Raw genomic sequence first — 25,188 nt, 5'->3', positions numbered from 1 at the left:
CCCCATGTCTATCATCTCCACTCATGGAGATACAACCATGCCACCCTAAGGCAGGACACACCCACAAGCCTACAGCCAGAAGGCTCTGTCCTTCCCCTGAACAGTTCAGAGGCTAAAGCACTGGACTTGGGATCAGGCTGAGGGTAGTGGAGTCTCAGTAGTACACTCACTTGCTGTGGGATCTTGAGCCAGTCACTCTGCCTCTCTGATCTTTGTTTCCTGACTTCTAAAAGTGGGCATGGTGAGAGATCCTGTTCTAGGTGTCAGTACAAGGTGGTATTCCTAACCCGCAACCTCCTCACGTAGTCTTGCTTGGAGGTTTTTTTTCTGGGAGAGAAATTCCAAAGGCCTGGGGGCAGTCAGGGAAATGGGCAGGCAGAATATGCTTTTTGTCTGTAAGAGGCCAGCATGGGTTTGACGGGCAGAGGGAGGGGCCTCCTATGCCTGTGGGGCCAGAAGGCTGACAGGATGGGAATTGTCCTGGTTACCCCTGGTCCCCAGCTCTCTGCTCCAGCCTAGGGCCTAGGACCAGATTGCCCAGGCCGGGAGTGAGGGGTAGGATTTTTACCTTAGAGCAAGTGCTGGCCTCCTTTCTACGGAGAACTGGAATTCACAAAGCAATTGGCCAGGGGAAGTAGCTTGTGGAATCTGACCTCCAGGCTTAACCTAGCACCCTAGAGGTGCTGGGCGGCCTCCTTCCTCCCTTCAAGCCCAGCCTCTTCACCTACAAGAAGAGGTGGGGAGGAATGCCTTTGTGCCCCCTTATCAAGCAAAGACCACAAAAGGAGATCCCTGGAAAAGCTCTTTCTGAGAAACACTCAGAGGAGAGCGAGTCCCAGTGGTGGCTGTCCTCAGACTCTGCCGGGGTTCCAGGAGGGACTTCCCAAGCTCATTGGAGCAAGCCAGGTTGCAGGTATTTCTTTTTGGTCTAAAGCTGCAATGTTAGGCAGGGTATTCCAGTCAGGAGTGGTTTCTGAAAGATCACTCCGTCTACATGGCTAGGAAGCCGTGAAGTGAGTAGGGGAACACCTGGGTGCACCCAGTCCCTGCAAATCACTTCCTGACTGACAGGAACCACAGAAAACTCAACCTCCCCACCCCACCTTCAACCCCCAGCCCCCTGCCCCAGAGGAAGGACAGAGCTAGTCTTGAGAGCCTGGCCTTTGTACTGTCCTGATTGAAAAGGCCCTCCAGCCCATAGGCTGCCAAACTTGCCAGCAGTGGGGACCCATGGTCTCCCCAGCCTCCTCCTTTAAGCACAGCACCCTGACCCCCCATCTTTGCAGGCCAGATGTTACACCTGTCCATGCCCCGGACTTTCCAGAGTGTAATTTTTAAAACAAGGGAAGTGCTTATTTGGGGCTGTGTAGATTTCTTCTAACACCTCCCTTCAGAGAGGCCGCATCTACGCCCCATCTCTCCTATATTCCCTAAGGGACAAGGCAGAAGGGCAAGGATCCAGAATGGATAGTCGGTTGCTTCTGCTCTGTGGCTTTTAACAAAGGTGTTCCCTGGGCTCTCCAGGTTGTCGATGGATGGGGGAGGGCTCTATGTAGAATGCAGCTGGGTTGGCTCTGAAACCTAATGGATAGAAACTGGCCTGGCATCATGTCCCCTCCCCCAACCCCCAGGCTGGGAGCACTCTGGTTTGAATGTGACCTTTGCCCTTCGAGGTCCACCCAGGGAGACACTGAATTCCTGACTTCTCAGCCTGGGAATGTGGGTCTCTGGGCTTGGTGGGAGGCCCACTTAGCTGAGGAATTTGGATCTCAAAGGGTAAAGAGATCTCATAACTGATAGTGACAGGTGCTCTCCCTTCCTGCAGGATGGCCGAACCTCGATTTAACAACCCATACTTCTGGCCCCCTCCTCCCACCATGCCCAGCCAGGTAAGACTGACGGGTGCCAGCTCCTGCTGCCTTCCGAAAGGGAGCTTCTATGCTTTGCCTGGGGCTTGGGCTGTAGCTTGCAAGGGAGAGGGCCCTGGGGTGCGACCCACCCATTCCAACTTGGTTCCTCTCCCTTCTGCAGCTGGACAACCTGGTCCTGATTAACAAGATCAAAGAGCAGCTGATGGCGGAGAAGATCCGGCCGCCTCACCTGCCACCCACCTCAGCCTCATCGCAGCAGCCCCTGCTAGTGCCCCCCGCACCCGCCGAGAGCAGCCAGGCGGTCATGTCGCTGCCCAAGCTGCAGCAGGTGCCCGGGCTGCACCCGCAGTCCGTGCCGCAGCCCGACGTGGCGCTGCACGCGAGGCCGGCCACCAGCACTGTCACAGGTAACCTGAGTGGGCGGGGCTGGAGGTGGTAGGGAAAAGTGGGTGGGGCCTAGGGGGTGGGCGGGGCTGGTAAGGTCTGTTAAGAATGTTGGGGCAGGATCTAGTCCTGGTAGGACTTGATTGTTTGAGAACAGGGTGGGCAGGGCTTGGGATTTGTGGAGGGAAGCTTGGCAGAGAGGCTAGACGCGTCTTCCTCTGACCTTGAACTATGAGAATCTCTTCTGTCAGCTGGATGCTCACTAGGAAAGTACTATCTAGAGAGTACTTTCAGAAATTTGAACAGATGTAGGAGACAAGAGACTGCTTCCGTGCAGAAGAAAAAGAAAAGGCTCAAGGCAGATGAGAAAAGCAGGTGGAAGGCACTGTGTGCCACCCTACAGCTGGCTGTGCTCCCTCAGTTCCCAGCCTGTGCTGCCAGCCAGCTGCCTTTCTCCCCCTTCTTAGACATGCCCGAAAATTGTGGGCACTGTGAGCCTCCCTAGGCCCCAGCTGTACTCTGCACATCTCCCATTATTATGATTTTATTAAATTTATTTTTTCATTGTAAAAGTAATATTAAAAAAGCAATATATGCATATTAAAGGAAATTTGGGAAAAGGAGGAACTAAGAAAAAATTATTCATAATCCCAAGTGCCTAACCCAGGATCTTTTTTTTCCCCTTAACCCAAAATCTTAGAGACTCTTTTGGTTCATTTTTTTTCTCCTTTTCCACATCTTTTGTTTATTCCTTAATATGCGTGTGTTTGCTGTGTTTGTGGCAGGGCTGTGTCCACGACTTAACTTGTTTTATTTTCTTCATCCCCTCTGCAGCCCCCATTTGTCATTCTCTCCCAGACATCTTTATTGCACATCTATTGTAAAAGTAACAATGTAGTCATCATTGAAAATTTAGAAATTTCAGAGAACCTAAAAGGAGAAGAAGAAGAAGAAAAAAAAGTTAGCCTTGGCAGCTTTTGTTAGCATTTTTTGTGTTTTCTCTATAATTTATTTTATTTATCCTCTGATCACAGATGTTAAGAAAGATAAGTGAATTCACCAAGTAAAAGATTCAAATAATTTTGAAGTAGACAAACGATATCTGGAAAATCCCCCATTACCAAACCTTTCCCTTCGTCAGTGAAGAGGGCTGTGTTAGCCAACTGGAGTGTCGGGGTCTAACTCCATACTGGCTCACTCACGGCAAGCACATCCTGCATAAAGTTAGAGTGTGCTTTCTGGGGTAGGTGGGCCCTCGTGGACTTGCAGAGCTTGGCATTCCTCTGTGTTCCTTGTGTTCCAGCTCACCTATCTTGGCGGCTGTACAGGCCCCGTATCCATGTCTACAGCCCATGCTGAAGACGCGCACTTTATATTATTGTGGGAAATCACAGCTTTGTGTGGAAAGCCCCTGTGTAGAGATCTTTGTGCTCAAGGGTGATCATTTCTTTGTGGTGATTTCTAGAAGTAGAATTGCCTGGCTAAAAGTTATGAGCATTTAAGCTTTTAATAGTTATTGTCAAACTGTCCTCAGTGGAATCCAGAAGTGTACATTCCTGTGGCCGGTGTGAGGCACAAACCAGGCTCACACCCACTCTGGGTCTCATCTTGTTTGCTTAATGCACAGATTTTGGCTTTGTTGAAAATATAGAAGAGATATAAATAAATTGAGCCAGATGATAAATACTAGGATCATATTTTATCTACTCTAAGACCATTTATCTATAAAAGCTATTATAAATGTTTGTAGGCCCTCCCTCCCTCCCTTCCTGATGGGCCTCACTGTGTAGTCTAGGCAGGTCTGGAACTGGCCTTCCTCTGTCTCAGCTCCCAAGTGTGTGTATTATAGGTAGCTATTCCTCGACTCCTGCCTTCATTTCTAAAAGAATAACTTTTGGCTGAGCACGGTGATTCACGTGGGAGGTAGAGGGAAGAGGGTTTTAGGACTTACAGGCCAGGCCAGCCTGGGCTACACAGGACCCTGTGTCAAAAAGCAAAAATGAAATAAATAAAAACGGACATTATAAAATTTGGGGAGGGTTTTCTTTTTTTAAACTTCATTGTATAAAACCAGAAAAAATTTAAACTATTACTTTTAAAATTTCTCCCCACCCCCAGGTATGCACGTTACCTGCCATTTGCCCCCACCACACACACACATACACACACACACACACACACACACACACACATGTATGCACGATGCCCATTCATTTTCCCTGGGCTTACGTACACAGCCTTTTGAAACAAAGGCAACGGGAAGTTGGGAAGAAAAGACTGACCACTGTTTGCTCAACCTTCCCCAATTTGCATAATTCATTTGTCTCTGAAATCTTGTTATTATAAATAACACAGTGGTGAGCATCTGTGTGCCTGGGACTTTTTCTGTGGGTAGAATTATTTCCAAAGTGCTTCTCAGTTTCTGTAGTGCTGGGTACAAGCCCGAGGCCTCGTGCTTGTCCGCACTCTATGAGTGAGCGACACCTTCAGCTCTACACTGACTTTTTAATATAACTTGCTGTGACTCATCTAAGGCGTTTTACATGTGTGACTCAAAGCTGTCATTGAGTTATGTCTGAGTAATAATTTAGGACTGGGAAGAGCTCAGGAAGGTCACAGAGCTGGGTGACCTGTGGCTCAGTTGTCCTTAACCCAGTCCCCATGTGTGTCTTCCTAGGTCTGGGGCTTTCCTCTCGGACCCCTGCTGTGAGTACATCTGAGTCAACCCCAGGCACTGGCACAGGCACCAGTACGCCCTCCACACCCACCACCACCAGCCAGAGCCGCCTCATCGCCTCATCCCCCACCCTCATCTCAGGGATCACCAGCCCCCCCCTCCTGGACTCCATCAAGACAATCCAGGGCCACGGCCTGCTTGGCCCCCCCAAGTCTGAACGAGGCCGCAAAAAGATCAAGGCAGAGAACCCAGGGGGTCCCCCTGTCCTTGTTGTCCCTTACCCCATCCTGGCCTCCGGTGAGACTGCAAAGGAGGGCAAGACATATAGGTGGGTGTCTCTCCATATGGGGTCTGGGGGAGGGTGTGGTGGGGGGTGTGCCTGGAGTTGGAAAGTGTGGCCCCAGGGGCAAGACCAGGGAGCTAAGATTCACAGAGCAGAGGAGACCCACAACAATGTATCAGAGAGAAGGAAGGGAGAGGAAAAGAATTTAGCCCCATCAGAAGTGGCCCAGGGCAGGCAGCACCCCTGGGGCTAAGAGTCCTGTCCTCCTTGGCCCGTGAGTGTTGCCTGAGCCACGTTAAAACACCTGATGCACTTTGACAAAAATGCTACTGCCAGGGCTGGGCCTCCACAAGGTCTGAGTAAGTTGGGTAGAGGTGGGGAGGTAGGGACCTGTACTTGTCAAAAGGTCCCAGAAGGTTCTAACACACAGCCAGGTCACAATGATTTAACCTATGAGACCCTCCTCCCCCAGGGCCACAGGTGTGGCCATAGGCAGGACCTTGCCTGTTTTCCCTGTGGCTGTATGTGTGTCCCCCAGACAGCTGTTCCCAGATGTCAGAGCTCTCTCCAGACTAGAAGGTGCCTGCGCTGGAACTTGCCCCCTGTCTCTCTCAAGCGGGCCTATGTCCTCTGGACTCCTTAAGTAGAATCTGCCCCATGCAGAGAAGGTCTCTCTGGAGACTTGCCCTTTGAGAGAGGCCACCTCCCTGGAGACGTCCTGATGTGGGTGGGGATCTTCCCAGGCGTGAAGCTACCTCTTGCCTGCAGGTGTAAGGTATGCCCGCTCACCTTCTTCACCAAGTCTGAGATGCAGATCCACTCCAAGTCGCATACCGAGGCCAAACCCCACAAGTGCCCACACTGCTCCAAGTCCTTTGCCAACGCCTCCTACCTGGCCCAGCACCTGCGCATCCACCTGGGTGTCAAGCCCTACCACTGCTCCTACTGTGACAAGTCCTTCCGGCAGCTCTCCCACCTCCAGCAGCACACCAGGTGGGTGCCCCTCTCCCTTCCTCTCAGCACCTCAGTGCTAGAATGATTGCAAAGATGGGCAGAGACTCTCAGATGTCTGTTGCTCCCAGGGTCAAGACCAGAGCCCTCTGATGAGCCTTTTAGGCCACACTGGATAAAGCCTTTCACTGAGGGCGCCATCTCGGATGAACCCCTTCAGCCTTTCTCATCTCCAGGTCTTTGCACCTAACAGTGTGTTTTACTTGACACTTCCTGGCCAACTCTTCAGCACCTCTTCCCCTTGGTCCAGTTTCCTCCATCGTAGCTGGAGGGTGGCTTCTGTGTGCCCACAGGTCCTGACATCCAAGGGCCACTTGTCTCCTTTGAATCAGGAGAAGGCTGTCTCATACTTGCCTATGTTTTTTTTTTCTACCTCCTCAATATTTTGGGAACCGTAGAAAGCATGGGCTGGGTGTCCTGCATCCCCTGTATGCCCCCCCCCAGGGGGTGGCAACACGTATGAGTGTTTAGGCGTTTGTTAAGTATTTGTGGAATAGATAGACCTAGTTTGGACATTGAACATGATTCATCTCCTAAGCTGTGCCAGACAGAATTCTAGGAACAAACCAGACAAAAATCTCTGCCTGGTGGTGTGCATAGCCTCGCTGAGTGTGTGAAAGGAGATTTAAGGAAATGGCAGTGTGTGCAAGGGAGAGTAGAGAGACACTGGAAAGACCGGCCCCCTACATACAGCGAGCAGAGTTTAAAAGAGACAAAGGTTCGGAACATTGTAGTCAGTGTGCTCCATGCGTTCGGAGGGGGAGAAGTAGTACAGCTTGCTCATGTACAGACTGTCATGTCTGAAAGTAGGCTGAGTGTTTACCAGTGTGAACAGAGAAAAAGGGGCTGGAAGATGGCTCAGTGGTTAAGAGCACTGACTGCTCTTCCTAAGGTCCTGAGTTCAAATCCCAGCAAGCACATGGTGGCTCACAACCATCTGTAATGAGATCTGACGCCCTCTTCTGGTGGGTGTCTGAAGACAGCTACAATATATTCATATACATAAAAATAAATAAATCTTTAAAAAAACAAAACAGAGAAAAGGACTGTTTGATTTCAGAGTCTGTAATGACTGACAGCTAAAGTTTTCCCCTCCTGTAATGGACAAAAGCTGTATATGAAACCATATTTTATTGTGAGTGTTACTTTAAAAACTGCTGGGCCTATGGTGTTAGGAATCAAACCTATGGCCTCGTGTGTGTGAGACAAGAATTCTGCCACTGAGCTATATAGCCCAGCCCTGGTAAATTTCTGTTGTAGTGGGTTTTTTTGTTTTTTGTTTTTTTTGTACCAAGGATTAAACCTTGTGTGTGCTAAGCAGGTTGGCTACCACGGAACTACATCCCGGGCCTTTTAAATTTTCTTCATTTTCCTTTGAAGCAAGGACTTGTTCTATGGTGATGAAGGTGAACCTGCCATCTTCCTCTGTGTGTCCCTGGTCACACTCTGCCTGGCCACAGCATGGCTAGCTGCTCATCTGCGCTGTGGTCTTTGCAGCCTTTGTCCCAGGGTACAGATGGTTTGCTCTGCTGTGGGGAACAGTAGGGAGGTTCAACAGTAAGAATGCCTTGACAGCATGGCCCAGGGAAAGCGGCTGGCAGCTCGATTTCCCATCTCTGGGCCTCCCCAGTCACAGATTTGACTGTGGACATGTGTTACAGTAATTTTCTGATGTTGTCATGCCTTGATTTTTTAAAATTTGGCTGGTCTAATGTACATAGGTATGTGAGACATAGTATAAACGAATAAGCGAAGAGCCACTGGTAACAAGGTTTGGAGAATTACAGCTAACTGCTGTTGGGGGACTCTGCCAAGTCCCTGGGCCAGAATCTTCATCATTGTGCATATGTGATTTTTTTTAAAATATTATTAGGGATCAGTGAAGTATGAACTAACTGATTTCACCTCAGCCAGATTGTAGAATAGCAGGTATACCCTCTTTTGGAGACCAAGGCTTCTGTGTCAAGGCTCTTGGGCTGTTTTCTTGTTCTGTTTTGTTTTTAGAAAGGGGTAATAAAGCACGAGTAGCAGAGGTAGGAGGATCGGGATTTCAAGGCTAGCTTCAGTTACATAGTAAGTTCAAGGCCAGCCTGGGCTACATGAGATCCTGTTTCAAAGACAGAACAAAACCAATCAACATTTTTTTTTACATGAGGCTTTGCCTCCACAGGCTGTGGAGAGCATGTCCAGCCATTTTCCATGGTGGCCTCACTCTCGAAGGAGGCTCTGTCCTACCAGGCTTGTCATGCCTAATTAAATGAGATTTGTCTTTAAATTCGACATTTCTGGCATGGTCACGGTTACAAATTTGATTTAGACAGTTGTATCCTGTTAGGAAGGAGAGCAGAGCCTGCTCACAGAGCTAATGATGATGAAGTTGGAGGGGCGGGTGTCTCACCCAGGCAGAGAGAGGATCTCACTGAAGCGCCACCCTTGCTCTGTATGGTTTTGTAGACGAGGCCAATCACGTGCGTTGTTTCTAAGAGAGGTGTGATTTTTAAATTCTCCTTGGTAATTTTCTAGTCTATAAGGATGTGAAGTTTCTGTAGCCCCCCTCCTCCCTGGATCTGAAGGGTTAAATGAAGCAGGCTATCTGATGACAGACTGTTTCCTTCTATTCCTAAATGAAGGGTCGGAGGCAGACCAAGTAGAGGGTGGTTCTCTTGGGCTCTTTAAACAATGAAATATTAACCACAGTGAAATTAGCTTTGTTCTCCTTGGTGATAGATAATTCCTTGTCCTCTGACCCCACGTCTGTCAGTCCACTGCGCAATGCTGTCATTGTCAAGAGCAAAGACTCAGGCAGGCAGCGTCAGTTCTCAGGCAGATATCACATTCGAAGCCCAGGTTCCAGGCCACAAGGACGGGGCAAGGTCTATTCAAGGCCTCTCTCAGGCCTCACTCTCTTGATGCTCCTTGGAAAGACTCTAGAAGTTTCTGACCTGCTGCTCAAGGTAGCAGCCTTAAGGCAAATGTGAGGGCTCAGACACTTTTGGATAGGACTGCCTGATTCTGCCCAGTCAGCAAGATCCGAAGGAAGCATAGAGTCCACGGTTAAGGCCCGTCCTGTGCTGCTCTTTGTACTAAGAGCATGATGTACACAGTAAGCTCGGCTCGCCTTCAGAGGCCTTAGGTTTATGCCATATAGCTAATTGAGAAAGGCATTTTATATCTAGAAAGAATTTTTGTGTGTCTGTGGTTCAGGGGATCAAACCCAAGGCCTTGGGCAAGCATCTACCACTAAGCTGCATGTGTGCATATGTGGGTGGGTGGGTGATTTATGTATCTGGTGTATACTACGTGGATACATCCATGAGCACATGTGCAGAGGCCAGGAGAAGAGATCTGGTCCTCTCCTATCATTGACAGCCTTACTCCTTGAAACAAGGTCTCTGGCTGAGCTTGGGGTCAGGCCGGCATCCTGCAAGGCCCAGCATTCCTCCTCTCTTTGCCCCCACCTCCCGCACTGGGATTATGAGTATTTGTGTTTAGCCATACCTGGATTTCATGTGGGTGCTGGGGATTCAAACTAAGGTTCTAGTGCTTGCTCAGCAAACACTCTTATCCCCTAGGCTGTCTTCCCAGTGCTAGAGACATGTAACAGTCTGGTTTTGTTTGTTTGAAACAGGGTCTCATTATGTATCTTTGGGTACTCGGGAACTCGCTCTGTAGAGCAGGCTGCTCTCAGACTCCCAGAGATCCCCTCCATTCTGTCCTCTGGGTGCCAAGATTAAAGGAATGTGCCCCTATACCCAGCTAAGATTTGTTTTGTTGACATTTTCTGGGACAATCTCTGTACATTAGCATCTTTGATCCCTCTTAAAAAGTATATGCTGTGGACTGGAGAGATGGCTCAGTGGGGAAGGGCACTTGCAGCCAAACCTGATGACCCAAGTTATTCCAGTTGTAGGGATCTGGAACTCCCATGGCAGAAGGAGAGAACTGACTCCTGCAATTTGTCTTCTGATCTCTCCACGTGCACTGTGATATTAGGGTGTGTGAGCATGCATGCCTATACACATACACACAAAAAATAAATACATAAATGAAATAAACTGTTTCGGAAGGACAAGCCATGTATGATGTGCTTATAATCCCAGCACTTGGGAGCTGAAGGCCAGAGAGTCAGAAGTTCAAGGTCACCCTCAGCTACATCGTAAGTTTGAGGTATGGGTTATATAAGACCCTGACTTCAAACAACAAGCAGAATGGGTAAAAAAGATCTCTGTGCATTAGACATTTATATACGTATGGAGGGAACCTGTGCACACTGAGCTCTTGTTTGGATTTATATACGAATGGAGTGAACCCGTGCACATTGAGCTCTTGTTTGGGGATTTGCTCCTTTCTGAGGCTGCAGACTTCATAGGGCATTTGTAATTTTATGTCCCAGCTAACTAAGAACAGGCAGGGGACCAGACAGCCCCGTCCCTCTGAGCATCCTCCTTTCCAGTTGCTGGTATTGTCCAGTGACCATCTGGAAACTCTGTGAGTGTTTGTATGTAGAAGGAACTGGAAAAGTTTATTATTCTGAACTAAAGGTCTGGACCCGAGAAAGGCCATTGAGCTCAAAGTCAGCGTTAGGTAAAAATAGACACAGTTGGGGCTCGGTGGTTACAAGCTCATACAGCTTTTCTGGAAGACCTAAGTGTGATCCTCACCACAGTCCACCGGCCCACACCCACAGCGGACTGTAACTCCAGCTCTAGGAGGATACAGTTCCTCTGGCCTCTGTGGCCATCTGCACTTGCATGCACATATTCCCACACAGACACACACACAGTCACACACAGAGAGATGCACACATGTATACACTTAATAAAATAAATCATTTTTTTTAAATTAAGAGACATAGTAGCAAGCAGTAAGCATGCACATATTCACACACACACACAGACACATATACGTATTTAATAAATCACTCTTAAAAAATAAAAGAAAACAGACACAGTAGCAAGCAGTCATAACTAAGAATTCTGTTGTTGTTCATGAGTAGACTTTGTCTGAGCATATGCAAGAATGGCTATGGGAGCGTCACACCTGTCTTCCCAGCTCTGAGGAGGCTGGGCAGGGCTATCCAGTCCCCTTGAAGGGGACTGTTTGGCCAACATGTTCCCAGACCTGAGGGATTGCTTCTGTTTCTGGGGTTTATGTTTGTTTGTTTTCTTTTTGCTTTTGACTCTCTTTCCTTTCCTCATTTGTGTGATTCAACGTTGTAATAGCAGAAAGCAAAGCAACGTAACAGAGTCTGTCAACATTTAGAAGATAATTGTGAGTCACAAGGCACTGGCTATGATTAAGCTACCATGGCCTCACCCAGTGGCAAAGAGGCGCTTACCATGCTCCCAAGCCCCAGGAACCCCAGCATCCTCTGAATCTAGGAATCCACATGGTCCATTCTACAGAGACCGTGTTCTAGCTTCCTGCCTTTGAGAAATCACACACATGTTCCCAGTGTTACTGTCATGAAGGGTATACAGCTGTGCTGAGCACTCAGAAAGATACAGCATTAGCAGGCGGTGTGCCAGGCTGGCCCCGGGGGCTGAAGGAGCCATCCCCCAGATGACCATTGGGGTGATCCTATTTAGTGGCTCCCAGAACTTGTATTTGAAAGGAAGGTACATGTAAGGAGTGGGCGATCCCCAAACTGTGACTGCAAGTCCAGACTTCAGGCAGATCATCTTACCTAACAGTGCATACCACAAGCAAGTATCAGCTTGGAGCAGGACCCTCTCCACTGTGGTCTGTTCACGAAAGGCTCACAGCATGTGTCTTAAGCAATCTGACAAAGAGATACACAGGTGAAAGGTCCCACATGCCTACAGGTACCGGGGTGTAAGACTCAGGGATGAAGCGCCTTCAGGAGGGACTCAGTGAAGGACCGGAGAGCGTTCAGAGTCTGTGGAGGCTACTGACAGACATGGTGACACTACCTGTGTTTGTTTGTTTGCATATGTGGATGCAAGCCATGGTTGCTTTTGCTTTTCTTTTTCTTTTTTTCTCTTTTCCTTCCTTCCTTCCTTCCTTTTTTCTTTCTTTCTTTCTTTCTTTCTTTCTTTCTTTCTTTCTTTCTTTCTTTCTTTCCTTCATTGTTGTTGTTGTTGTTGTTTTGAGACAGGGTTTCTCTGTGTAGCCCTGCTGTCGTGGAACTCACTCTGTCGATCAGGCTGGCCTCAAACTCAGAAATCTGTCTGCCTCTGCCTCCCAAGTGCTGGATTTAAAGGCATGCGCCACCACTGCCTAGCTGATTTTGCTTTTCTTTCCCTGGCTGTGTGATGTGGTGTGTGTCTGTGTGTGTTAACCTTAATCCTACACACACACACACACACACACACACACACACACACACACAGACACACACATTGATAACTCCAGCTGGGAACCATGTCATTTGGCTTTCTGTTGACAATAATTACAATATTAAGGACAGCTATTCAGCACAAAAAGGGCCCCTGTATGCCCCAACACATAGTTCTTTAGCAAAGGAAAGGCCCCTGTGAAGTCTTAGTGTGGGGTGAGTGTATTTCTTCATAGGAGAGAATGTGAAAGGAGAGAGAAGCCTGAATATTGACTTTTACTACATCTACCCTCATTTTACTTATGAAACAGAAGATAGTTACAGCCACCCAGTAGTGGGAAGTGCCAGGGTATAGGGGCTCACTGCTGTAATCCCAGCAAGCAGAAGGCTGAAGGAGGGAGAATGCTTTGAATTTCAGGCCAGTGTGGGCTAGAGTGAGACCCTTCTTAAAAACAAAACAAGGACCGGGCATGGTGGCGCCCGCCTTTAATCCCAGAACTTGGGAAGCAGAGGCAGGCAGATTTCTGAGTTCGAGGCCAGCCTGGTCTACAGAGTGAGTTCCAGGACAGCCAGGGCTACAGAGAAACCCTGTCTCAAAAAACCAAACCAAACAAACAAACAAACAAAACACCAAAAACAAAAACAAAAAACAAAACAAAACAAAACAAAAACAAAAACAAGGGCTGGAGAGATGGCTCAGTGGTTAAGAGCACCGACTGCTCTTCCAGAGGCCTTGAGTTCAATTCCCAGCAACCACATGATAGCTCACAACCATCTGTAATGGATCCAATGCCCTCTTCTGGTGTGTCTGAAGACAGTTACAGGGTACTCACATACATGAATAAATAAATAAATGTTAAAAAGGAGGTTGGTGAGCTGGCTAGGCTGGTGCAGACACTTCTGCCAAGCACAATGACCTAGGCTTGACATCTGCATCTCACATGCCGGAGAGTTGGCTCCCCTAACCCTGGAGAGTCGGCTCCCCTAACCCTGCCACAGTGGTTTTGGAATAGCCTTAGATGGAATCTTTTGTGCCCACGATCTTCATCGTTATTCCTATTTCAGACATGAGGACTTGGGACTCAGGGAGACAAGGGCCAGTGGAAGTAGGATTCATGTGGCCTGGGCTTCAGGAGGAAGGGAGGGGTGTCTGGGTCTACATTGCAAGGGCTGTGTGGAGGGGCAAGCATTAGGTAAGAGAGCAGGTCTGGTTTTGATTCCCCACATGGGGCTGGGATCATGGGATTGGGGAGCAGGCAGCACACTTGTTTCTGCTGGCTTTTCTTGTGTTTGAAGAGGGACTGCCAGAGGTCAAACTGAGCATCCTATCTTACAGATGGGGGAGCCAAGGCTGTAAGCTCTGCTAGCAGGAAGATGCTGGGAAAAGGATCCTGGTGATGAGCGTGGCCTGACATTCAGGGCTGGGAACCGAGAGCTTTGTAGGTAGTGGGAACAGACAGGCAGTCCAGTCCTTTGTCCAATGGCTACCCTCCTTGAATCTCTCTCTGAGGGAGCCCTGAGCTGGCTGCCTCATGCAGGCACAAGTCAGAGGGAGGGGGCAGGCCTTGGCCCAAGAGGATCCGTTCTGTGATTCCACTGTGAAAAGGCAGTGTATGTGGAAGGCCCATGAAAGAGGTATGGTGAGGGACTGACTGGGAATGTTGAAAGGCCCCATGTCATCAGCAGAGGGCAAAGGCTCTCCTGAGGCTTCAGGCCACATGTGTGCCGGGGAAGGGAGTGTAATACAGAAAGCAGGGACGGAGAGAAGGTCTCAGAAACTAAGGCAGAATGTGAACGGGCCCTGAATGCTAGGGTAATGGCTGGGGACCCTGTCCCAGACAAACAGGGACATAGTGGGGGTTGCTGAGCCAGGACACGATAAGGGCAGGCCCCAGGGATGATAACCATAGCTGAAGTCAGGAGGATACTGAGACTGAGGACCCACGGAGGAAGCTGGACGACAGTTGGAACAGAGGCCAGAGCGGGTAGTTTGCTGGTTAAGAGGTTTAATGCGTCCCTATGGAAGAGCCTAAGTCCCTGGAGGCCCACGTGTTCATCAGCCAACCAACAGTCAAGCATCACCCGCCGCCGGCGAATCTTATATGAATCTTATTTCTGCTGTCAGTGGCTAACTTTAGAGATGAGGAGCCTTCTCCTCCGTCTGTAGTCCCCAGTTGTCTATTGAGCTTATGTCAGACTCTGGGGAAATGACAGAGGGTAAAACCCAGAGAGGTCTCCCTCTCATGGAAGGAGCCAAGAAAACTGAGACTGTAGGATGTCCCAGGGATTTGGGGGAGGGGAAAACTGTATTCAGACCGCAGAGGTCAGAGAAGGATGCTGGTGGCCTCTGTAGGCCCTAGCTCTTGTGTGGGGCCCACTCTTGACCACCAGAGAAAGTGAGTACTTGGTGGTAGAGGTGTAGGTGTGGCCAGGCAAGGGCTCTGGTGCTGAAACGGCTGTGGGGTGTAGCAGGGGTAACTCCCTCTCTGGGCATGCTCTTGCAGAATCCACACAGGCGACAGACCCTACAAGTGCCCGCATCCTGGCTGCGAAAAGGCTTTCACTCAGCTCTCCAACCTCCAGGTGAGTGCCCCACCCCCACCCTTACTTCCAGGGGCCCAAGAAGGGAGTAGAGGGGATGTGGGGGTAGAGTCAGCGCCTCACAACCCCCTGCCACGCTCTTTACAGTCTCACCAGCGCCAGCACAATAAGGACAAACCCTACAAATGTCCCAACTGCTACCGGGCCTACTCAGACTCCGCCTCCCTCCAGATCCACCTCTCCGCCCACGCCATCAAGCACGCCAAGGCCTACTGCTGCAGCATGTGCGGGCGGGCATACACCTCGGTGAGTCCTGCTGCCTGGCACCAAGTTCTGGAGCCTAAAGGCAGTGCTGTGGGCCTGGGTATCTCTTAGCCCAGGAGCGTCTTAGCCCAAGCTTCCTACTTGGGACAGCTGCAATCCATGCCGAGTCCAGCAGAGGGCACAGTACCATAGCCAGAGCCTATCCTTCAGGGAAAGGGGACCCGAGATGGTTCCTGGGTGGGAAAATCCTCCAGAGGAAAGCCTTGGGTACTCAGGTAACTCAGCTATGTACACGCTTCTAGCCCTTTGACTGTTCTGGTAACAGACCGCCATAGCCAAGAGTGTTCACGAGTGTCGTGTCCTCCCGCTATCGAGTGGTTATTCACAGGGCTAACAGAGGAGCATCATCGAGCCAGTGACTCATTCTTCACTGTTCACTGACCACTGAGCCAGACACGAAGGAGACAGGAAACGCAGATCAGATAGGGAAGTTAGGGGCTACCGATGGAGGCCGGGATTAAATACACAATCACACGTAAGCTTTTACTGGCAGGCAGTGGTTACTGCTTCAAAGCAGAACTGACTGCTCAGATCTAGCCCCAGGGACCCTAAGCAGGACGATCCTCTGGGCTGGACACTTCCTTGTGTCGGGTAAGATGTTAAACAACTTCTTCATCTACCCACTGGGTGCCAGTAACCACCTCTCCTCTCCAAGGTGAGATCCCCAGAAATGTGTCCAGACACGGTGTTTGTCCACTGGAGGGACGGCCCTTCTTGTGGTTGAGAGACAGTAAAGAGTCTGAGGAGACAGAGTTGGGGACAGTCCAAATAAGGTCTTTTAAGGAAGGGACACGTAATAGCTTTCTGTCATGGTAACAAAATACCTCAGACAGTGGAGTTAGAAGATGAAGGGTTTGTTTTGGCTCCGGGATATGGAGGTTTCAGTCCATGGTCAGGTCCTTGTGTTTGGTCATCATGCATGTCGCTGACTGTCCTCAGCCCCTGCTCTCTGAAGCAAAATCCAGACATCCTATTCTTTTGTTTGTTTGTAAAAGCTTTATGTCTCTAAGGGTCATGGCTCCTTTTAAAAACATACCTATGATATCTTTATAATCCCTTATTCACAGGCCCTGTTATCCAATACCCAGACAGCATGGACATATTCATTTGTCTCCTAAATGCTGTATTTTTACTTATAGATTTTTTTTTTTTTAAAGAGCAAGATCCAAATAAGATTCCTATATTATCCTGTGTCTTAGTCAGGGTTTTATTGCTGTGAAGAGACACCATGACCACAGCGACAATTATAAAGGGCAACATTTAACTGAGGCTAGCTTACAGTTGAGAGATTTAGTCCACTATTGTCATGGTGGCACATGGTGCTGGAGAAGGAGCTGACAGTTCTACGTCTTCATGTACAGGCAGCAGAAGGAGACTGTGAGCCACACTGGGTGTAGCTTGAGCATAGGAGACTTCAAAGCCCACCCCCACAGTGACACACTTCCTCCAACAAGGCCACACCTCCTAATAGAGCCACTCCCTATGGGCCAAGCATCCACACACATGAGCCTATGAGGGCCATTTCTAGTCTAACCTCCACAGCCTGTGTCAGTGTCTCTTAGGGCACAGCCTCCCTCACCCCTCTGTCATTACTTTGTACTCACTGGGGACTGGTTTCTGTCCTGGTTGTTGCTGACGGCGTCCTCTGGCTTATGAAGCACCTTGCCACATTCATAGGGTCTCTGCTTGATGACCCATCTTGAATGGAAACCATCTTGAGCCAGGGACAGGGTTACCTTGCTCCTGGCCAGAGTCAGTGGAGGGTGTGGACATGCAGACAGCCCAGGTCACCTCACTGATCCAGTGATGATGCCCCGGGGCAGATTCAGTGGGGAATAGAATGACAGGTGTGGCTTTATCTCCAGAGACCTCCACTTGGGGTTTACAGAGGCCCGGCTCATGCTTCCAACTGGAATAAAATGTTGAGACTGGAAAGGAGTGTCCCCGTAGGGCTCTAGGGACAGCTCCTACTTACAGAGGAGGAAACGGAGGCTTGGGAGCAGGGTGGGGACATGACTTGCCCTAATGCTAAGAAATGGCAGAACTCAAGTCCTGCCAGGCCCCTGCCTCGACACCGTAGGGAATACGCAGTTATAGGATGGCAATGGCAGGCAGAGCTGGGGATTGCAAGGCTTGGGTAGAAGCTGTTGAGGGTGAGCCTAGCTGTCTGTCAGCCTTGTCCCACCCCTCCAGCCAGCAAAGCAAAAAATCACCCCAACATCAATAGAACCCCTAGAGCCCATTCCAAAGTCCACTTGAGCTCCAAGGCTGTGGCTGCAGTGGGCTGCCCCCTCGTGGCTGCTTTGGGAACTGCAGCCTCTATTGTGATGGCTTCTGCATATCTCTTCTGCCCACAGGAGACCTACCTAATGAAGCACATGTCCAAACATACAGTGGTGGAACACCTGGTGAGCCATCACTCACCCCAGAGGACCGAGTCCCCCGGCATCCCGGTGCGAATCTCTCTGATCTGAGCCACCTGCGGCGCCGCCCCGCCCCGCCCACTTGGCAGACAGACCTAGGCAGCATCCAGCCTAACTCCAGCTGGGGCCTCCAGGAACTCTCTCAAGACCTTCCCAACCTGCCAGAAAGCTTGGTCCACAGAAGCCCTGCCTGGCCGGCTCCTGGGCAGCCAGGCCAACTGCAAGATTCTGGACTGTTCTGGTGGCATCCAAAGACGATCTCAGAGCACTTTGAACCTGTCTGTTGGGTTTTCTTTTTGTTCCCCCTCCCTCACTTGCTTCACTGTTTCTTGTTTTTAAGTTTGCTTTGGAAATAACAAAAAGGATATTTATTGGCCAGAATGTTGGTGCTGCTAAGAACGAGAAATTAAAAGGACTGGACAGATGGATACAGAGAACCAGAGGGCAGCGTGGGAACTTCTCTGGCCACAACCTCAGGTCTTGAGGGGAGGCCTGGGGTTCTGGACTTCAAAGGGGACACCCTCCCTCAGGTGGGAGGAGACAGGAGACAGCTGGAGTGAGCCCTTCGGCTGTCACCCAGTCAAACTGCCTGAGCTTTGCCCTAGCCTTTGTGAGCAGAGGGCACAGCAGCTACCAGGCCTGCCTGGCTTTAGGGCTTGGAAACGAGAGAGGTCCGGAGATCCACGGGACCAAAGGGTGCAGTGACGGCTGGGTGGCAAGCCCAGGGGATGGATTGGGGGCGTGCCAGGTGAGACCCGGCCCCTCCCCTGCTGCCCTGAAGACCACCCCAGTCTACCTCGGTGCTGGCCAGGAAACCTATCGGCTACCTCTCCCATCACTCCAGACTGTGGGCAGGGGGATGGAGAGGGAGGGGGCCTGGGACTAAGTGCCCTTTCCAGAATTTCCCCCAGAAGGGTGCAGTGCCAGGGAGGGGTTGTCCTTCTCACCACAGATGAGGACTCCCCAACCCAGACCCCAGGCCCTGCGGCAGGGATAGGAGCCTCCAAAGGAGGACCCAGGAGAGACCCTGCCCCCAGCCCCCCAAGACATATCCCAATCCGAAAGCCATGCGTGTCCGTGTATATAGGAACTATGTACAGAACCCAGAGAAGCCCCCTTCCACATCATCCCCAGAGAAGAAAACTAGACAAAACTCATCTATATATTCTGTATCTGGAGTCCGTTTGAATATTAACTGTGTTATTTTTATACACTTTTTAAGCCTTAACTCGCCATTGATTTACCAGTTTAACGTTTCCTGGGGTTTCTTTTCCACTGGGAGGGGTCTCAGGCCCACCCCTTCCCAACCCCTTTGTTTGACTTGCGTCGTCTGATACTCAGTATTGTAGCTTTCGTCCGCATGTTACTACCCTGTAAATATGCTGTTCCAATACTGTTAACATCCTTTGCTTTTTTTCTATGGGACCTCCAGGCCACCATATTTAGAAATAGTTACCTTATTAAAAAAGAGAAAACAGTCTGTTGGCTTTTCAGTCTGCATCTTGGTGGCAGGGAGGTGAGGGCACGTGGCCCTCAGAGCCTGGGGAGAGAAGTTTCTATTCTATTCAAAGAAGGGAATGAAGCCAAACAAGTCATAGTGGGAGAAGACTTAAGGGGCCGAGAGACAAAGGGATGCAGTCCCTTTGCTCTTTGTATTTCTCTGATGTGAAGAATAAACTGTGCATACACCGGGTGGATGGTAGCAGTGTACAGAGTGCCTGGTGCTGTGCGGGGCATTGTGTGGGAGAGTGGGCAGTACCATCTTGGCACTACTCTGCTCCAGGCTTGGAAAGAAAAGTGATGGCCTCTTACTGTGGGCTTCCATGCTTTGTGCTGGAATGCTACGGAATGCCCCTAAAAGGGACTGCAACCCAGGAGAAGCATTTTGCCCAGGTGAGTGGCAGGGATGTTGCACATAGCCAGTTTCTCTCGTTTTGAGATGTGTATTCTGGCCCCTGTTTCCCTACCTTCTGATTGTCCACCCTAAGGGTCTGGTTTGTAGAAGCTGTTCTAGTGTTGGGTTAGGAATGGGCTCGTGAAGTTACATTCACATAGACTTTCCTCCATGGTGGAGTTAGTGTGCTGATGTATAGGAGGTGAAGCAGGAAACTAAGAATTATTGCCACTGAGTTGATCCAGGTTGGCCCGATGGAGGTATCCTAGTGTCTCGGCTCCTGGTCATCACAGAGCTCGTCTCTGAAGTACATCTCCTCAGGAAGGAACCAGAACATGTGTTAGACCATCTGTCACTGTGACACATACCCAGGATGGAGTGGGGCAGTCCACAGGGGGACCAATTGCTTCTGGCTTCTGGTTTCAGTCCAGTGGCTCTTGGCCATCAGTTTAAGCCTGAAGCTTGAACATGGAGGGGAGAGGGGTGTGTAGTGGGGGATGCTCACCTCTGTGGCAGCCAGGATACAGAGAGACAGAGGAATGAACGGGGACGAGATATGCCTTCTGTTGTTTCTGGGCCTGTATAGGGCCAACATCAATGTTGAAGGATGTGGATGCAGGGGAGAATGGATGAATTCTCTGCCTGACTGTAACATAAGGGCGCTTCAGTTTCTCACGGCAGCGTGCCCATTCCCTCCTGAAACCCAGAGAGCACACACAGTCCTGTCCACACTCTGGCCTTCCAAGCTCCCAGCAGACTTTCCCAAGAGCTCTGCCTACAGCATTCTAGGCTTGGTCAGGACTTTTCCAAAACCTTCCCACAAACCAGTCCCAAAGGCCTGTGACAGATAGTCACAGTGACCTAGTCCTCTGGTATAAATTTTTCTTTTCTTTTCTTTTTTTAAAGATTTATTTATTTATTATATGTAAGTACACTGTAGCTGTCCTCAGTCACTTTTTTCTTCTCTCTCCGGCCCTGCTCACTCCAGCTCCAAGATTTATTTATTTATTATATGTAAGTACACTGTAGCTGTCTTCAGACACCCCAGAAGAGGGTGTCAGATCTCATTATGAATGATTGTGAGCCACCATGTGGTTGCTGGAATTTGAACTCAGGACCTTCAGAAGAGCAGTCAGTGCTCTTAACTACTGAGCCATCTCTCCAGCCTCCTTGGTATACATTTTTCATGTTACAGACTTTTCATCCTGTGACAAATACCAGATGGCTAATAGGAGGCAAGATGGGCTTTGGGCCAATGGCTTCTGCTGGTGGTACAGCCCCTAGTTGGCTGGCTCCATTGCTGCTGGGACTATGGGAGGCAGAACACCCTTGTGGAAGGTAATGGTTGAGTACAGTTGCTCACCTCAGAATGAGAGAGACAGAGAAAGATGGGAGAGGCACTGTGCCCTTCAAAGATGTGGTTGGGTTGGTGACCTGCTTCCACTAGCCAGGCTCTATGTCCCCAAATGCCATTATATTACAAATTCCTGAATGGGTAAATCCATTGATTGTATCACAGCCTTCAAGACAACTCTTGAAGTTGTCTTAGTCCTCCACCCTTGAGGACTAAGCCCTTAGGGGGTGCGCTTCATGCTGATATGATAACCATGTTCAACCCTTGAACTGAGAATGGACTAGCATAGAGCCACTATGTTCTGGTAACCTCACAGACCTCTGGTCTTTCTCTAAGGTTGACCTCTGTTCTGCCATGCCAGAAAGAGTTGGACTCTGGCAGCTGTATCTGTCACATTACCAACACTGTTCACAGCTGATTGGCCAGAGATGACCACCCAATCCAGTAAGTCCCCACACAGAGGCAGCCAGAGGGGCAATGGCTCCCCTGACTCATTAGAACAGGTGGTGGATAGTGCCCCCCCCCAACTACACATTCAGGAGTGTTGGTGGCTTGTAATTAACCATGATGTGTGTGTGTGTGTGTCCACGAGCGTGGAGGCCGGAGGTTTACCTTGAGTGACATTCTTCAGGCTCTGTGCACTTTCTTTTTTTGTTGTTTTTTTGTTTCTTTGTTTTGTTTTTCAAGACAGGGTTTCTCTGTGTAACCCTGGCTGCCTGGAACTCACTCTGTAGACCAGGCTGGCCTCGAACTCAGAAATCCGTCTGCCTCTACCTCCCGAGTGCTGGGATTAAAGGCGCGCGCCACGGCCACCTGGCTCTGTGCACTTTCTTAGTCTTAGGCTATCTCACTTTGCCAAGGCTTACTGAACGGGCTGGCTGGCCAAGAGCATAAGAATCTGTCTGTCTTTGCCTCCTTAACTGTAAAATTACAGCAAGCCATCACACTCAGCCTTTGGATCCTCAGGCTTGCGCAGGAAACGCTTGGCCAACACAGCCATCTCCTGTTTTCCTGAAGAGCCAGTTGCTAAGTATTTACCAGCAAGTCATTGTATGACAGCGCCTCTCCAGTGTGCTGCTCTACTCCAAGTTAGTTAGGAGATGGTAGGTAGGAGATGAACCGGGAGACCCTTGAGACCAAGTGCTGGCATGGTTGTGTTCAGCCAGACTCAAGCAGAAGACAAAGGAGGCAGAGTATGTAGAAATGGCCAGAGGAGACTGAGAACGGTGGTCACGTCAGTTCCAGAGACCCAATGTCTCCAAGTCTCCGGCCAGGTCATATTTCATTTCCTGTTTGTCCTTGGCATTCAAGAATGCAAGCTGCGAGTGGTGGGACAATGAGTCACTTATTTAGCCTCTCAATGCCTGATTGCACCTTTTGTTAAATGGGTTCAATAATAGCAACCATTTAGTAGGGTGGATTTAAGGTGGAGTCAGTCCGCAGGTGTGAAACATTTGAGCATGTTCTGGGCGTGTAGCCTCATCACCCCGCCCCCACCCCCGGTCCACAGACAGCTGGAGCTGTCTGTCAGGAGTTTCTGGGTAGTGCCTGTACTGGCACAGCTGAGTGGGGTACCTCGTCACATCTAGACTTTGGCTGTAATGCTGACAAGCAGTGAACAAGATTCTGATTTTTATCCCCTCTGCTGGGAGTATATGGGCAAGTCCTGTGGATCCAGGACAGAGGTGGCCATCATGGAAATCTCTGTAGAGGTGGGGTTTTTCTTCCTTCCTGTTTGGCTGCCAAGTATGTGCTTCTAAGAGGGGCAGGGAACTAACTGTTCCCAAGGAGGTACCATCTTATTCCACCCTGCCCTTTCCTGCATTCTCCCCCAGTCCTCAGGGCATCTACCTTAGAGTCTGGCTCTTAGAAAATCTTGCTCATTCCCCTTACCCCTCTATAAATCTGGGATCCTCTGTCCTCAGGAGAACCCGTCTCTCTCTATGACCTTGCTTGCAATGGGGACAAGCAGAGAGGGGGAGAGAAAACAAGATGGTTTCTGCAACATCATGGCATCCCTCCCTCGAGGCAAAGAGGACTTCTGGCTTCCCACATTTCCTAGGAATACACTAAGATCCAGCACAGATAAGGAACGTGTTACAACACACGCGCACACACACTTCATAGAGAGGAAGGTTCACAATAAGATTATTCCTGACTCAGAGTCAGCTCCCCAGCAGGTCAGAGCATGTTAGAACCTGTGAATGTGGTAGGATTTGGTGGAGAGGACAAGTATTGTCCCACATAAGGAAGGACCAAGCTGGCTCATAGCCAGCACCCACCTGCCTTTAAGCACAGTTGACCCATCCAGCCCCTTTTAGAGTCAAAGGGTTTAGCTTTTGTTTGTTTGTTTGTTTTTGTTTTTCCAGACAGGGTTTCTCTGTGTAGCTCTGGCTGTCCTGGAACTCACTCTGTAGACCAGGCTGGCCTCAAACTCAGAAATCCACCTGCCTCTGCTCCCAAGAGCTAGGATTAAAGGTGTGCACCACCACTGCCCAGCAGGTTTGGCTTTTGTTCATATGGTGCAGGTAGAAGACACTGGGAAGCAAAAAGGACAGTTTGCTCGATACAAGAAGCAATACTGGAGCCAATGCCAGAACTTGTTCATAAACAGTATCAGGTTGTAAAACACCATCAGGGTTTGGCCAGACAAATAGCTAGAGTGACCTCTCTACTTGAAAGCAATGGAGGCTAAACTACAAAGTCAGAAGTTGGGGCAAGCAGCCCAGTCTGTAACATACATGCCTTTCAAGTGTGTGGTATGTGTGTGTGCATGTGCATATGCATGTGTACATGCGTGTGTGTGCATGAAGAGACCAGAGATCGTTGTCAGGCATGATCCTCTGTTGTTCTCCATCTCAGTCTTTGAGACCAGATCCCTCACGAACCCTGAAGCTCACTAATCCAAGCAGAAGCATTCTGTCTCTGCCTCCCCATTACAAGTGTGTGCCGGTGTGCCTGCTTTCACATGGACCCTAAGATCTGAATTCAGGCATCCGTGCTTGCATAGCAGAATGTAGCTGTTTGAATAGGTTTGGCCCCATAGATTCCCGTGTTTGAGTGCTTGGCCCACAGGGAGTAATATTATTAGGGAGCGTGTCCTTGTTGGAGTAGGTGTGTCACTATGGGTGTGGGGCTTGGAGACCTTCCTCCCAGCTGCCTGTGAGCCCATCTTTTCCTATTTGCTTTGGAACAAGATGTGGAACTCCCAGCTCCTCCAACACCATGCCTGCCTGGACACAGCCACGCTTCCCACCATGAACCTCTGAACCTCTGAACCTTGTAAGCCAGCCCCAACTAAATGTTGTCTGGTAGAAGAGTTGCCTTGGTCATGGCATCCGTTCACAGCAGTCAAACCCTGACTAAGACACAGACGCTTATTCGACTAAGCTATCCCCAGCAACCCATGTCCTGAGCTATCCCCAGCAACCCATGTCCATGTCTTTCTAACAGAAGGAGAAGGGTGCTGAAGACATGGATGAGGAAACTCAGCCACACCTCCTCTTCTTCCTCTTCCTCCTCTCTCATTCCTTCTTTTCCTTTCTTTCTTTTTTTTATTATTCACTCAATAGAAGAAAATATTCTGCCAGGCAGTGGTGGCGCACACTTTTAATCCCAGCACTTGGGAGGCAGAGGCAGGCAGATTTCTGAGTTCAAGGCCAGCTTGGTCTACAGAGTGAGTTCCAGGACAGGCAGGGCTATAACAAAAAAAACCCTGTCTTGAAAAATCAATATATCAATATCTATATCTATGTATATCTATATAGATATAGATATATAGATATCTCATGTCAAAAGAAGCACTCAGTAAGGTTGGAGATGAAAGGGGCTGGGGGAAGGGTCTCATCCCTTCCTGGGGCCCTGGGTGGTGTTAAGCAATCTCAAAAATCTCTTACAATTATTACATGTGTTAATGATAAGTTCTTCAGACCCCTACGGTTAACATTCCCCCTGGTGCTCACGGTTCTGTAAATAAGCACAGCCAACTTCACTCCATGTTGGCAGGTATTGGACTACCTCCATGCCAGCCCCGCTTGTCTTGCACAGCCCGTAGACACCTTGAGAGTTCCACGGGACAGTCAAAGCTCTGTTGCAGGAAGTATTCAAAATGATCCCACCAACTCTCTG

General features: G+C 49.5%; 1 protein-coding gene across 1 annotated transcript in view; it reads left to right on the top strand.

The window, feature by feature from the left end:
• Positions 1-19,292, top strand: part of Znf362 (zinc finger protein 362) — a 33,723-nt gene extending 14,431 nt beyond the window's left edge. Inside the window, exons 3-9 of the mRNA XM_031378739.1 lie at positions 1,826-1,889; positions 2,032-2,278; positions 4,933-5,260; positions 5,984-6,208; positions 15,029-15,107; positions 15,213-15,371; positions 17,747-19,292. Coding sequence (XP_031234599.1) covers positions 1,826-1,889; positions 2,032-2,278; positions 4,933-5,260; positions 5,984-6,208; positions 15,029-15,107; positions 15,213-15,371; positions 17,747-17,863 — 1,219 coding nt within the window. The 3' untranslated portion in view covers positions 17,864-19,292. The remainder of the gene's footprint in view (positions 1-1,825; positions 1,890-2,031; positions 2,279-4,932; positions 5,261-5,983; positions 6,209-15,028; positions 15,108-15,212; positions 15,372-17,746) is intronic.
• The last annotated feature ends 5,896 nt before the right edge of the window (positions 19,293-25,188 follow it).

This window comes from Mastomys coucha, unplaced genomic scaffold, assembly GCF_008632895.1.
Source record: "Mastomys coucha isolate ucsf_1 unplaced genomic scaffold, UCSF_Mcou_1 pScaffold18, whole genome shotgun sequence".
In the NCBI taxonomy this organism is placed as follows: Eukaryota; Metazoa; Chordata; class Mammalia; order Rodentia; family Muridae; genus Mastomys; species Mastomys coucha.
Note: the sequence above shows the minus strand (reverse complement) of the source record. Positions and strands in the feature narration are given on the sequence as shown.